General features: G+C 38.3%; 1 protein-coding gene across 3 annotated transcripts in view; it reads left to right on the plus strand.

Moving 5' to 3' along the window:
* Positions 1-15,799, plus strand: part of trioa (trio Rho guanine nucleotide exchange factor a) — a 194,813-nt gene that overhangs the window by 135,520 nt on the left and 43,494 nt on the right. For all 3 annotated transcript variants that reach the window (XM_079829211.1, XM_079829212.1, XM_079829213.1), the window contains exons 14-19: positions 7,051-7,225; positions 7,747-7,942; positions 12,542-12,708; positions 12,867-12,986; positions 14,222-14,413; positions 14,542-14,691. In XM_079829211.1, coding sequence (XP_079685337.1) covers positions 7,051-7,225; positions 7,747-7,942; positions 12,542-12,708; positions 12,867-12,986; positions 14,222-14,413; positions 14,542-14,691 — 1,000 coding nt within the window. The remainder of the gene's footprint in view (positions 1-7,050; positions 7,226-7,746; positions 7,943-12,541; positions 12,709-12,866; positions 12,987-14,221; positions 14,414-14,541; positions 14,692-15,799) is intronic.

Below are 15,799 nucleotides of genomic sequence, written 5' to 3' on the forward strand. Positions count from 1 at the left end.
GTGTTTTGTATTTATTTATATTCATACATTTAAGTATACATTAAACTTTTAATAAATGGTTCAATTTAAATAAAAAATAAATAAATAAAAAGCCATTTAATGTCGTCCACCTCGTTTTGTGGCCTTTTTTTTTTTTTTAAGTATCGGTTCAGGCACCGTTTAGGCACCGGAACCGTTTTAAAAGTATCGGTTTGGCACCGGAATCGAAAAAAACCCAAACGATACCCAACCCTACTGCTAAGCCTTGACTAGTCTTACAAGTTAGTCATCCTTTTTTTTTTTTAGACTGTTCATAACTTTTTTAAGTCAGTTACATAAAAACGTAGATTAATGTCATTTGATAACGACATTCGAGACCCCCATTACCCCCATATCTAACTACTGTTTGGTCATACTAGTTCTTAAAGGGATAGTTCACCCCAAAATTAAAATTCTGTCAATAATTACTCACCCTCATGTCGTTCCAAACCCGTAAGACTTTCTTTCATCTTTTTGATGAAATCTGAGAGCTTTCTCTTCCTCCATTGACAGCTGCACAACTATAACTTTGATGTTATCCCTTTAAGACACATAATTGCTATGTTTATGCAACTGGCCCAATGGAATTGCTAAGTTGAATCAGAAGTGAAATCAGTATTGTGTTCGTACTCAAGCAAACATTAGTCATCCTCACTTGAACAAGCCTTTGGAGGATTCAAGTACTCATTTGTCCCCTTTCACCAGCATCTACTTTGCATTTCCAATGTTATCCTCTCTTTACCTCACTAATAGTAACTTGCTGAGTAACTATTAGTGCAGCTGTGAAGTTGCATTGTTTGGCTTGATGTCCAGTGTTAGTGCTAACAGTCGGTCACATGTATAATTTGCATGTGTGAAGGACTGCAGCAGCAGAGGAACGTGAAGGCTGAGATTCAGTAAAGCTCGATGCTTCAGCAGAAAGTTAAGCAGGCGAAGGAGCAGGAGAGAGAACCAGAGGCTGTTTGGAGTGCAGTCTCTCAGTCCCCTCAGGGCAGACTCACCGCTCCGCTTCCAGCCCCTCTCACATGTTCGGCTCTGCCACATTTCATCAGTGCAACTCTGAATCCCTGACTGTCAGCACTACGGCAGTGGCTGCACAGCACTGCAAAAATATTCAGGGCTTGAGGAATGCTTTGATGTAACCCATGTCTTTATGTAATAATTGCAATTTTAGAGTTTTGGCAAAAAATGTTGTGTTTGAAATCTGATTGACATGATTCAGAGAAGTGGTTTAACTATTTTACAGAAAAAGGAAAGGGTTGTGATTTCTATTTCCCTCCAAATCATTAACTTCAGATGTTCCAATCACTTCCATTGCCACAGGTGTATAAATCAAGCACTAGGCATGCTTGAGCTTCTACAAACATTAGTGAAAGAATGGGTCACTCTCAGGAGCTCAGTGAACTCAAGCGTGATACCGTGATCGGTTGCCACCTGTGCAATGTCCATTTGTGAAATTTCCTCACTACTAAATATTTCATGGTCAACTGTTAGTGGTATTATAACAAAGTGGAAGCAATTGGGAACAACAGCAACTCGTAGGCCACGTAAAATCACAGAGCGGGGTCAGCGCATGCTGAGGCGCCCAGTGTGCAGAGGTCGTATAGAGTCAAGAGCTACAGACCTCCAAACTTTGTGTGGCCTTCAGATTAGCTCAAGAACAGTGTGTAGAGCTTCATGGAATGGGTTTCCATGGCCGAGCAGCTCATCCAAACCTTACATCACCAAGTGCAATGCAAAGGTTGGATGCAGTGGGGTAAAGCACGCCACCACTGGACTCTAGAGCAGTGGAGACGTGTTCTCTGGAGGGACCAATCACGTTTCTCTGTCTGGCAATCCGATGGGCGATACTGGGTTTGACTGTTGCCAGGAGAACGGGACTTGCCTGACTGCATTGTGCCAAGTGTAAAGTTTGGTGGAGGGAGGATTATGTTGTCGGGTTGTTTTTTCAGGGATTGGGCATGGCCCCTTATTTCCAGTAAAAGGAACTCTTAATGCTTCAGCATACCAAGACATTTTAGACAATTTCATGCTCCCAACATTGTGGGAACAGTTTAGGGACGGCCCCTTCCTGTCCCAACATGACTGCGCACCAGTGCACAAAGCGTCGGTCCATAAAGACATGGATGAGCGAGTTTGGTGTGGAGGATCTTGACTGGCCTGCACCGAGTCCTGACCTCAACCCGATAGAACACCTCTGGGATGAATTAGAGCGGAGACTGAGAGCCAGGCCTTCTTGTCCAACATCAGTGCCTGACCTCACAAATGAGCTTCTTGAAGAATGGTCAAAAATTCCCATAAACACACTCCTAAACCTTGTGGAAAGCCTTACCAGAAGAGCTGAAGCTGTTAGAGCTGCAAAGGCTGGGCCGACTCCATATTAAACCCCACGGATTAAGAATTGGATGCCATTAAAGTTCATGTGCATGTAATGGTTTCCTTTTTATATATTATATTATTTTATATATGAAATTATATTATTACATATATCCTATTGTATATATTAGTTATTTTTATATAATAACTTCTGGTAACTATGAAATCACAGCATGTCAATGTAGCATTTTTTTTTAAGGAAAGCAGATGAAGACATGCGGCTTGTTTCTCCTCCTCCGCTTGCAAATTAGTCTCTCTACACATGCGAATTTTGAGGATGGCTATCCCTCCATGTGCACTTTCTCTCTTGTTCTCGTACTGTAATTCTCTCTTCCTCTAGTGTCTTACATAATCCTGCTTTCATAACCGCCTAGTTAATTATGCAGAGGTAATACTTAAACCCCGAGAGAAAGGTCCCCAGCTCACACCAACACACAGAATGCCCACACCGCAGAGACGTTACACACTTACACAAGCTCTCTTACTTATTCACGAGAGAGATCAGGATCTCAGCATCGCACTCACTTACTCGCTTTCAGACACAAGACTGTCATATTATTTGAGCTTGATCTGATATCGAAACCCTGGTTGTGTTGAGTTTGTGAATTGGCGATGAAAGCGTTAATTATTCTGTTATTCTGTAACAAGTCCACTCAGTCACGCTAGCCTTGCAGTATGATAAAAGCACATCACTATGGGAACAGACTTTGCGCAGAGATCCAGCGCTGAAGCATCAATTAAAAGAGAGAGGGCCTTTATTACCCCGATAACTATGATTTTACTTTATTACACCATTTGTTTTTAATAAAGAGTTAACCCGCTTGTATCCTTTGAGACGGGATGAAAGGACTCTTCTGTCTTTCTTCTATCCCTTACAGACTTGTTTAAAACTGTTGCTTCCTCTTTCTCTTTTTTCCCCTTGTGCAATTATTACTAAAGCTGTCCCTGATAATTAACCTTTTTAATGAAAAGAGGATAATGTTGCATATTTTACATATTATCTTTCCAATGGGCTTGTAATCCTCTCACCCGTTCACAGATAATGCATTTAGGACCATATCATTTCAATTTTTAATGAATTTAGAATCTCATTAGTGCTGGCTTTTTGTTTTATTACATTTAAATTTCGAGACTGAAGTCATCTTCTTTGGGGCCCTAATATTTGTCAGTTTTTGTTAGTTTTCGGTTATTCTGCCGATCATTTACTTATAATCCCAGAGGTTAGAGCTACAAAATGAAATAAAACGTAGCTTTTCAAACCCCATTAGCTCCTTTTCCACCAGAAGGGTGATTGAGACGGTGCTCAATCCATTCCAAAAAATGCAACAGAACATCTGTGCGACATCTGCAGGCACTTTATTTTTTCTGTGTGTCTAAAATATATATAATGGCAATCAATTTAGATATTTGTGTATGTATGTATGTATGTATGTATGTATGTATGTATGTATGTATGTATGTATGTATGTATGTATGTATGTATGTATGTATGTATGTATGTATGTATGTATGTATGTATGTATATATATAATAAAGATTAAATTAAATTTAGAATTAAATTAAATTTTGAAGAATCAAATGCATTATAAAGGTATTCATAATGTACGTTATAATGCATAAATAATTATAACCAAAGTTAAAATGCATTTATTTTTTCATATTATATATGATGCAATATTCTTTCTGAAGGCGTGACCTAAGTATTGTAATATATTATAACTGTGGTTACAATTATTCATGAGATCATACAATTAATTATAATATGAAATAAAGGTATTATTAATGCATTAAAATTCTTTTAGAATGCATTATATATATATATATATATATATATATATATATATATATATATATATATATATATATATATATATATATATATATATATATATATATATATATATATATATATATATATATATATATATATATATATATATATTACAGATTATATATATATAGATAGTTATATATTAAATGTTACCGAATCAAATGTACATTTATGCATTTGGCAGATGCTTTTATCCAAAGCGACTTACAGGGACAATCCCCTGGGAGCAACATGGAGTAAAGTGCCTTGCTCTAGGAAACACTGGTGGTGGCGTTAGTATTAGATAATTAGTATTAGATAATAAAACCGCTCAAAATGATTACAAATGCAACAGAAAATAAACCCTTGCCACAGTCATTTACAATCTAATCGCCATTTGAAAACTCCTTGTTAATGAATCAGTCAAACCGATTTATGAATCAATATTGAACTCCGTTTATTGGGGAAGAAGGTCATTAGAACAACTCTAACTGATATCTTCATTTTTGATCAGAGCTACATAGTGAAACAAAAGCTTCAGTAACACTTTACTTAAAGCCCTCGTGTATAATGCATTATAAAGGTGTTCATAATATGCGTTATAATGCATTAACTTTGGTTACATAATTGTAACCAAAGTTAAAATGCATAATATTTACAGATTCTGAAATTGGTTGTTTGTTGCGTTTTAATGCATTATACTTTCTACAGGTCTGACTATATAAGTATTATAATGTATTATAACTGTGGTTACAATTATTCATGAGATCACACAATGCATTATAAGGTGCATTACAAGGCATAATTAATGCATTAAAAATACTTTTATAATGCACAATACATAAAGGCTTTAAGTAAAGTGATACCAAAGTTTCTACAGCCACTTAATTTTTTCGTCTATCTAAAAAAAAAAAAAAAAATTTTATTTTAAAATATTATCTGATTTGAGAGCTTCAGAACGCATTTTGTATATTTTATCAAAAGATGCCCGTGATAAGATAAAGAAAAAAATAGTTTAGATGATAAAATAACATCTCAAATGGTAACTTAACTCTTTCCCCACCAGCGTTTTTGAAAAAAGTTGCCATTTTCACAAAAATGTCATGGCTCCCAGAATATTGTTTTATGGATATCTGAACATGCAATGTATCAAAAGAAAGAAACCCTGTTTTATTCTAGCATCATGCATTCTTTTATCAACACTTCATAAAGCCACGTTTTGAGAAAATCACGTTTTACATCCAGATGGGATTCAGAACGATGATCAAAACACAGATGGAGTAGATTGAATCCATCAACACCCCCAAAGCTTCACAGTCCTATAGCTCATCCTGGGTTGACATTTAATTCCGTAGCATTAGATAGTTTTGATTTATATGCTGTTAAATGTCGGTGATCGCGTTATTTTACATAATGCATCTGCTTACGTATGATATCGCTTGTGTCTGCGTTGTCTTCGCATGTGTTTTGATCAGGAAATTCAATACTGTTTCAGAAGATATGTCATAGCGCCCCCTAGTGTATAACTGTGGAAACCCTTAAAATACCATGTTTGGCGGGGAAGCGTTTTCTCATAAATAATGGAAAATTCTGTGTTTGGCGGGGAAGCGTTTTCTCACAAATAATGGAAAATTCTGTGTTTGGCGGGGAAGCGTTTTCTCACAAATAATGGAAAATTCTGTGTTTGGCGGGGAAGCGTTTTCTCACAAATAATGGAAAATTCTGTGTTTGGAGGGGAAGCGTTTTCTCACAAATAACGGAAAATTCTGTGTTTGGCGGGGAAGCGTTTTCTCACAAATAATAGAAAATTCTGTGTTTGGCGGGGAAGCGTTTTCTCACAAATAATAGAAAATTCTGTGTTTGGCGGGGAAGCGTTTTCTCACAAATAATGGAAAATTCTGTGTTTGGCGGGGAAGCGTTTTCTCACAAATAATAGAAAATTCTGTGTTTGGCGGGGAAGCGTTTTCTCACAAATAATAGAAAATTCTGTGTTTGGCGGGGAAGCGTTTTCTCACAAATAATAGAAAATTCTGTGTTTGGCGGGGAAGCGTTTTCTCACAAATAATGGAAAATTCTGTGTTTGGCGGGGAAGCGTTTTCTCACAAATAATGGAAAATTCTGTGTTTGGAGGGGAAGCGTTTTCTCACAAATAATGGAAAATTCTGTGTTTGGCGGGGAAGCGTTTTCTCACAAATAATGGAAAATTCTGTGTTTGGAGGGGAAGCGTTTTCTCACAAATAACGGAAAATTCTGTGTTTGGCGGGGAAGCGTTTTCTCACAAATAATAGAAAATTCTGTGTTTGGCGGGGAAGCGTTTTCTCACAAATAACGGAAAATTCTGTGTTTGGAGGGGAAGCGTTTTCTCACAAATAACGGAAAATTCTGTGTTTGGCGGGGAAGCGTTTTCTCACAAATAATAGAAAATTCTGTGATTGCCGGGGAAAGATTTAAAATCTTAATGTGTGAACGTCTTATCAAACAGTCCGTTTCATGACTTAAACTCATGATGTATCTGCTCTAACAACTGACCTACTCAGTACACAGCAAGTTGGTTTTGATCCTTACTGATTCCCAAGGTTCCCTGTTGTGACCCCACTCAATCTGTAAAGCAGATAATAGTCAGGAAGTCCAAATAAAAGCATTGTGTCTATGTAAACAAGGTATAAATGGAGAAAACGCAACTAAAATTCCTCAAATTCCATCAGACTTGGGCTTGAGATTTCCAAACATTCCTTAAATAATTCCATTTTATTACAGCTTCGATTTTCCCAAAAGACACTATTGTAAGAAGTAAATGTTTCTTCCTGTATCACACTAGAACAAATATACCTTTGCTCTTCCTGCAGAGACTCGGCCATCTCCAGCAACAAGACCCCTCACAACAGCTCCATCAACCACATCGAGAGCGTCCTGCAGCAGCTGGATGAGGCTCAGGCTCAGATGGAAGAGCTCTTCCAGGAGAGGAAGATCAAACTGGAGCTTTTCCTCCAGCTCAGGATCTTTGAGAGGGACGCCATTGACGTGAGTTCACTGTATATTAGATCTTTGTGTTCTAAAGGTATAATTCACAGAGAAAATAAAATTCTGTCTTTATTTACTCACCCTCATGTCGTTCCAAACTTTGAACCCTCATTTATCATACGGGAAGTAGCAGCCAGATCGTATTGTTTTCCACGGAAGAAAAGGTCATATAAGTCTGGAATGACATGAGGGAGAGTAACTAATGACAAAATCCTAATTTTGCGTGAACTATTCCTTAATAAACTAGGGCAATATTCCCATCAGCACATAGTTAGTGACTCCCTGATGTCTAATATGATTTGCTTGCAATTAATAAGCGGCAGTCTTCAAGGATGATCTGTGCACAGAAGTGATTACTCTCTCCTGTTTGCACAGAGCGTTTCTAAAGGAAGACATTGGCCTTTACATATAAGAGCAGGGCAGGACAGGTCACTGTTTCTTGGGTGATCTCGCTGTGTCTGCCCATTAGTAAAGGCATCTGAGACTCAGACTGCGCTCATATGTTGTGTCTTATTTTCCAGATTATCTCAGATCTAGACTCGTGGAATGAGGAGCTGTCGCAGCAGATGAATGACTTTGACACAGAAGACCTGACGCTGGCCGAACAGAGACTGCAGCACCACGCGGATAAAGCCCTGACCATGAACAACCTCGCCTTCCATGTCATCCACCAGGGCCAGGAACTGCTGCAGTACGTCAACGAGGTGCAGGCGTCCGGTGAGTCAAACATGATAATATAAAATATCTTTTTTTTATTATAGCTATATCAGGGCTCGACATTACCGCTTTTGAAGGGGCAAGTGAATAGGGCTGTCAAAATTGCTCAAAAATGACGTTAGAATATTCCCCCTAAAAAAAGCACGAATATTCGAACTATTCGAACATCTGGTTGCGCATTTTATCAATGACGCGCATTACGTCAATAACAGGACAAATGAATACAAAGAGACATAACTACTTATATAGGTAGTCTAGTTAAGTTTAAACATATTTGACAACGTAAAAACAAGTAAATCAACTAATGGCTAAAGACCGCAGCGGCAGACCTCACGCTCTCTGCACATAACGGTTTAAATGAACAAACACATTTTGAGGCTGATCAAGAGTTTTGTGCAAGCAATTTAAGGTCGCGACTCTTGTCCCAAATATAGCAGGCTTCATTCAGTGATTGAAACAAATATTAATATAAGTTTTACAGCATAAACATGGAACTTTTCCTTGACATGAAACGGTAAATAATCAAACCAGTGGAAGCAGTGCATTTATCCTTTATTCATGCAATATCTCTTCAGTCAGTACCTCGGCTCCATTGTTTGACAGAACTCCCTGAAGCCGCCCCATCCACGACACTGATCGCTCTCATGTCCTTACAAATGAACAAAATTAATTTCTCCGTTATGGCCTCTTGTCGTGTTGCAGACAGAGAGCTTGTGGCGGGCGATGCAAAGTAAGGGTGGTCCAGTTTGCACATACAAATTAGTTGCTTATATTTACAAAACGAGCCTACAAAAGCATAAAAAAAGCCCGTTTAATAAAGAAAAGTTCACGAAACTATGTGAAAACTCACTAAAGTGTTTAGTGAAATTAGGAAACATTTAGATATCATAAATTGAGTTGTATAAGTTAACGTTACATTTCTACATACATTTTGTTCTCATGTCACAAGTTATATCAAGGTTTATTTTGATCTGTTTTACATGATTCTTCTGTAGTGTGGTTTTCGGTGAAGTGTACTAAAATAAATATCGTCACCTGTGTACATTAGCCCACTTCTTCTCGACGCTTTTCCTGATAGTTTATAGAACAATTACTCCGAGTCGGCATCTGTCGTTTCAAAGAAAAGCACAACGGCGAGCGCGTCAAATATAAACACCTCGTCCGTTTGGGGAGGAGCGCGCGCAGTCAGTGGAGGCTCGCGCTGCGGAGACAGGCAAAAGCGCGCCCACTCGCAAAGCAGACAGCCACACCTCTACTACCGCGGGCGTTTTTTCCCCCACATTTTTTTAGTCATTCGAATATTAATTTTCACCTTCGAAATTCGTTTTTTAAAAACTATTCGAATATATATTCGAATTTAGAATATTCGTTGACAGCCCTAGAAGTGAAAGAGAATTTCACTTGCCCAACCGGACAAGTAGTCTGCTTAAAACAGCAATAACAACAAAATAACTAGGAAATCACCAACAGGGGAGAATTATTCTGAATTTATTACAATTTAGGGCTGAAACGATTCATCGAGTTACTCGATTAACTCGATTACAAAAATTCCTCAGGGCAAAAATTCTGCCTCGAAGCCTCGTTAAATCCCTATGATGCGCAATATACGCGCAGGATCTGATTCACACGGACCGCTGTTCAATGTTCAGGAAGCACACCATAGCGCGTGATACATTTTGAATTTAGTTTAGATTCTAGATGCCCAGAATCACTATAGTAACTGCATGTTTTACACAGTTTATGTAAGTTGATTACCGTTCTTATAGCTGCCACACACACACACACACACACACGGCGCGCGCAAGCCCCGAAGCCAGATCGCTTTAACTTTCGTCCTCATAAAGTTTGTCAAGTAAATGCTTTTAAAGCCTTGCCAGTTTGAACATTGAAGCGAGTGTGCACTATTCAAAAACAACAATACGGAAAACTTATCCGTTCAGTGCTCAGCTTTTTTCTGTGACACAGAGCCGAGCCGTGTCGCGTCTCTGACAACGAGCGCGCGCCCTGAAGGCAGACCTCTTTTCACGTGAAGATCGCGCGTGGAGAGCAGCGCAGAAACGCAGTGTCAACGCCGTCCTGTGACTAAAGTAAAGTCACTAAAGTAGCTTAGAAACTCAACTCAACCGTTATAGGCATACATTTGAATACCTTTGAAGTAAGTACAAACCACAGCTTCATAATTAATAGAGACGGAATGAGTAATTCACACACACAATCACTCTCTCATTAATGCATCCAAATAAATGTAATGTTGGTCTACTACTGTGTTAATGTATCTGTATCTGATGTACAACAAACATAAATCTGCCCCACAGACATCAAAAACTGCTGAAAGTGAACCGTTTCCTTCAAGTATTTTAAAATCGCTTAAACTTTTATGTAGCCACGCAACAATAATTTCAGCATTCACTGTATACACCAGGACGTGATTTTGTGACGTGATTTTTCGAACGGATGCTTCACTTAAAATGCACCGCTATGCAAGTGATGCAAGCCAAATGCAGCGTTCTGTTGAAAATTTATGTATGTATGCCGTACCAAACTGCAATGAAGCCTCACGCACACACACACACACACACACACACACACACACCGGTTGCTAGGTTACCATAGCAAATAGGCTCACCCCAGAAATTATATATTATTTGTTAGTAGCCTAATGGTAAATGCTGCAGGTGTAGAAATCTACATTAAAGATATTTACTTTGATGTCAGGGCTAGATTACAGCATGAAACCTGTTGTGCATATTAATAAATTAAATTGCTTTTCCTCTTCATTTTCGTTATGCATTATTTGTTTTGGTTGTTTTAAAACCAATCGATCAATTAAGTGATAGATTAATCGATTACAAAAAGAATCGATAGCTGCAGCCCTATTACAATTAGTGTAAGTGGGGATTGATAGTGGATATGTATAATGTACTGATGGTGTAACAAGGTTGCGCTGTTGAGGCTCGCGCAGCCTCTCGAGGAGAAATCGAATACAAATTAGCGCAGCACATACAGCGTAAAAATTCTAAATGTGTTTTTTTATAATCATAACATGATATAGTTAAGAAACATCACACGACCAAGAGTGCTGTTTTCCCGAATACCATCACAATTGAAAATGTGACACTGATTTCATACAACAGTTCAATAAACAAGTTAATATTAAGTCACTTACATTTTAGACGCAATATTGACGCATCTCAGCACGACACTCAGCCGTTCTGTATTACTGAATGATTCCGCGTTTTGGACGAATCGGTTGAGTCCGATTCAATAACGCATTCAGAAACAACTGCCTCATTCTTGAATGAATCAGTCATGTGAACGTTTGAATGAACGACTCAATGACTCGCTCATTAAGGTGGTCAATTGCCACCACCTACTGGCGGTTTAGGCCACATCCACATAAAGCCAGAGCTTTCCATATCCAATCTTTTTTTCCCCCTCGTCTCAAAAAATATCTACGTACACACGAAACCACTGAAACTCAAAACAATGTAGTGCCAGACCAGTATGTGGCGCTGTAATTCTGCTAGAGGTATACACTAATAACGGAGAAGAAGAGTTGTGGCTAAAAGGGGTACAGCAATGGTAGGAAGTGAGGCAAAATCTCATGATAAAATAACAATAAATACATTTGCTACTTACCAGATGTGTTTTATTAACGCCTTCCTTAACCCTAAACCCTACCATTACAATAATGCAAATACAGTAATTAAATGATGCAATATTGATGTGCGCATGCCCAGTGGCTGTAGTTGTATCCCTTTCTAGTGTTTACCGTGCAGGACGTGGTATGATGACATCCCGGTTTCACAAAATATACGGATTGGCTGTACAAACGAAAACGCAAGGGTGTCGGTTTCAGATTTATCCAATCTGGGACCCTGTTTAAAAAAATATCAGTTTCAGGCTCCCAAAACGCTGAATCTGTCCAGATGAAACACTGATAGGACACGTATACAGCTAAACGCGTCTCCGTGTGGACGGGGCCTTAGTTTAATGTTTAAAAGTGTCATTTTTCCCCCAACATTTCTTATTGTATATTCAAAGTATATTTAAAACAATCTCATAACATTATTTAATGCAGTTGTAATTTTTCAGTGTAAATGATTTAATTTGATTGGTAACAGCCCTATAGTGTCTTAATGTTGATAGAATTTAAGAATTTTAAACGAAAGATTTAAAAGCATTACATTGAATAAAATTTGAAAAAAAATGCCCTCTGTGTAAATATCACAAATATGCAGATTTAAATATGTCAAAGCTGCTAGAACGCTGATGAGAATATTGCTTGAGAATAAATTATATTTACTTATAGTTATTACATTTTTTTGCATTGTATATATTTTTTTCCGGACATGCAACTTTTTTACTTGAACAAGTGAATGACCAATGCATGTTGATTTATGACTAGGCTTAATGTCGATCTTTTGAAAGAAATGAATACTTTATTTCAGCACAGATGCAGTAAAGACATTTATAAGTGTTACTAACAACTTTTTTCCTTTTAATGTTAACTGTCCCAAAACAAGAGTTTTCAGTCCAGCGGCTTCATGATGTTGTCATGGAATAAAATGAGATGTGGCGTTTCTTCTCGTTCTCCAGGTGTCGAGTTGCTGTGTGACCGTGATGTGGACATGGCCACCCGTGTTCAGGATCTACTGGAGTTTCTACATGAGAAGCAACAAGAGCTGGACGTGGCCGCAGAGCAGCACCGCAGACACCTGGAGCAGTGTGTGCAACTGCGCCACCTACAGGCAGAAGTCAAACAGGTAATGCACAGGCCATTTTCATAGTGGAACACTTGCTTACTACTTACTCCTGCATACCGCTCAGTATGTGCTTTATACTCCCTACTGTTTATTAAAATGCGATATTACACTGCACTGATGTGTCGATTGGTCTTTGTTAATCTCTTTGCGTGTTGCAGGTTCTGGGTTGGATCCGTAATGGTGAATCAATGCTGAATGCAGGTCTGATTACGGCCAGTTCCCTTCAAGAAGCCGAGCAGCTGCAGAGAGAGCATGAGCAGTTCCAGCATGCAATCGAGGTCAGTGCTCCTTATATTTCGCTTCAAACCTTTTCCTTGAAATAATTTTTCTCGTTTCACCATTTCCCTCCCTTATTCTTCTCATAGACCTTTACCATCGTTGTTATAGATCAAACCATAAATATTGTCAACATTCATTAGTGCTAACATTAGCTTCTTCAACTATGGGTGCTTTTTGAACTGTGGACCATAAGCACAATCATCGAATCATATCATCGTGTATAATACTGTGTGTGTCTGTACACCACAAATGCGGAACAGATGTTCACTCTTTGTTTGAATTATTATAGTTTTAAACATTTATATAACTTATCAAATACTTTTTTATAGTTTAAAATGGAAAGTTTGGCTCTGGAGCAATGGTAAAACTAAATCTATACACTACTGTTCAAAAGTTTGGGGTCAGTCTGATTTTTTTTTTTCAAGAAATTAATAATCTTATGCAACAAAGACACATTAAAGTGATTCAAACGTGATAGTAAAGACATGAATAATCTTCCAAAATGCTGTTCTTTTGAACTTTGTTCATCAAAGAATCCTGAAAAAAAGTATTATGTTTCCACAAAAATATTAACCAACGCAACACTGATAATAGTAAGGAATGTTTTTTTTTTTCAAAGCAGCAAATCAGCATATTAAAATGATTTCTGAGGGATCATGTGACACTGAAGACTGGAGTAATGATGCTGAAAATTCAGCTTTGATCACAGGAATAAAATACATTTACAACAGAAACCAGTTATTTTGAATTGTAATAATATTCCACAATAATGCTGTTTTTTATCAAATAAATGCAGCCGTGGTGAGCATAACAGCAAAAAAAAAAGTGGAGTGTATATAAAAGATATTTGAAACACATGCTCACAGCAACATAAATTGGCTAAACATGTTTATTGATGCTTCAGTTGGCCGTTTATCTGCATCTGGAGCTCATAGATGATCCTGACATGACCTGAGCCTCATGTGCTCCTGCTCTCCACTTCCCCTTCTTTAATGAAGAACCAGGATAACATCAGATCCGCTGTCACTGTATCACTATTGGGAACCTGAAGGCACAAAGACGAGTCTTCTCATTTCCTCCAACCATCAGACTCCCATTCTGTACTGAATGCTGAATACTCGTCTACGAATAATAAACTATCAGTTGTATCTTAGCCTCCGTTGTCTTAAGCCATCTGACTCCTGCCCATCTATTCTGTTGTCTTATCTGACATGTTTTCTCCTCCTCTCCATAGAAAACCCATCAGAGTGCTCTACAGGTCCAGCAGAAAGCCGAGGCCCTGCTGCAGGCTAACCACTACGACATGGACATGATCCGAGACTGCGCGGAGAATGTGGCGTCCCACTGGCAGCAGCTCATGCTGAAGATGGAGGACCGGCTCAAGCTGGTCAACGCATCCGTGGCCTTCTACAAGACCTCCGAACAGGTCAGTAGAGGGGGGTTTGGGTGACTGACGTGTCTCAAGTTGCTAGTATGCGTTTTATTGACCAATCAACATTCAGGACTTTATATGGTAGTGCGTTTAAAAGACTCATCTTCCTGTCTGTGCTGTAGGTATGTAGTGTTTTGGAGAGTCTGGAGCAGGAGTACAAGCGTGAGGAGGACTGGTGCGGAGGAGCGGACAAACTCGGGCCCAACTGTGAAACCGACCACGTCAGCCCCATGATCAGCAAGCATCTGGAGCAGAAAGAGGCCTTCCTCAAGGTAACACATCCAAACCCAGAGGACACATGTCTGTTTTACCAGTGTTTGCAGGCTCCCCGCAACTCCTTAAAATGTCTTAAAGATAGTTCACCCAAACATAAAAATTCTGTCGTCATTCACCCTCAAGTTGTTCCAAACCTGTATGAATTTCTTTGTTCTGTTGAACACAAAATATGATATTTTGACGGAATTAAAGTGTTTTGGGTGAACTATCCCTTTAAATTTATTTTGATCAAATGTATCATTTAAATACCTTAAAGGTGCAGTGTGTAATATTTTTAAGGATCGATTGACAGAAATGCAATATAATACACATAACTATGTTTTCAGTGGTGTATAAAGACCTAACATAATGAACCGTTATGTTATTATTACCTTAGAATGAGCCATTTCTATCTCCATACACCGCGGGTCCCCTTACAGTAAAGTCACCATTTTACGTCGCCATGTTTGTACAGGAGCCCTAAACGGACAAGCTGGTCTACAGAACGCTATCTACTTTCTGCTCTCTCATGTCCTGTGTTGGCCACCGTAGCCTCTCTATTTGCTTCGAAAGGGAGGGGTGAGCAACCTCACCACTAGATGCCATTAAAACTTACACAGGGCACCTTTAACTGCTTAATTACCATTTCAAGAGGTCTTAAATTTGGGGACAGAAAACCTGGAATTGTGATATGGCTTAATGATAAACTTTAATACTTTTTTTAATACTAAACTTTATTGATTTAAATAAATGTGAGCACTGCATGTTTCAAAGTAATAGCGCTGCGCAGTCGCTCGTTCTACAGGCTTGCGATTTCCGAACAGTTTGCAATCACCGAATAGCCCAGATTTATGCTATGTGATTGTTTTGATCTACTGTTGATGAACTATGACAATATTTACTTTATGGTGTTTTATATATCGTACCTGCAAACTGTTGCCGTTTAGCGAGGAACATTTAGATGCTATTTTCTTTTCATATTACCGCTGTATAATGCCTAACAAAATAGTGTTTACAAGCACACCTCTGCTTTGTTTACAGAAAAAAAGTAGAATAATAAGGTATCTAGAATAATATATTATATAATATATTTTAAATATACATATATTTAAAATATATATAAAA

This window comes from Gobio gobio, assembly GCF_949357685.1.
Source record: "Gobio gobio genome assembly, chromosome: 11".
Lineage (NCBI taxonomy): Eukaryota > Metazoa > Chordata > Actinopteri > Cypriniformes > Gobionidae > Gobio > Gobio gobio.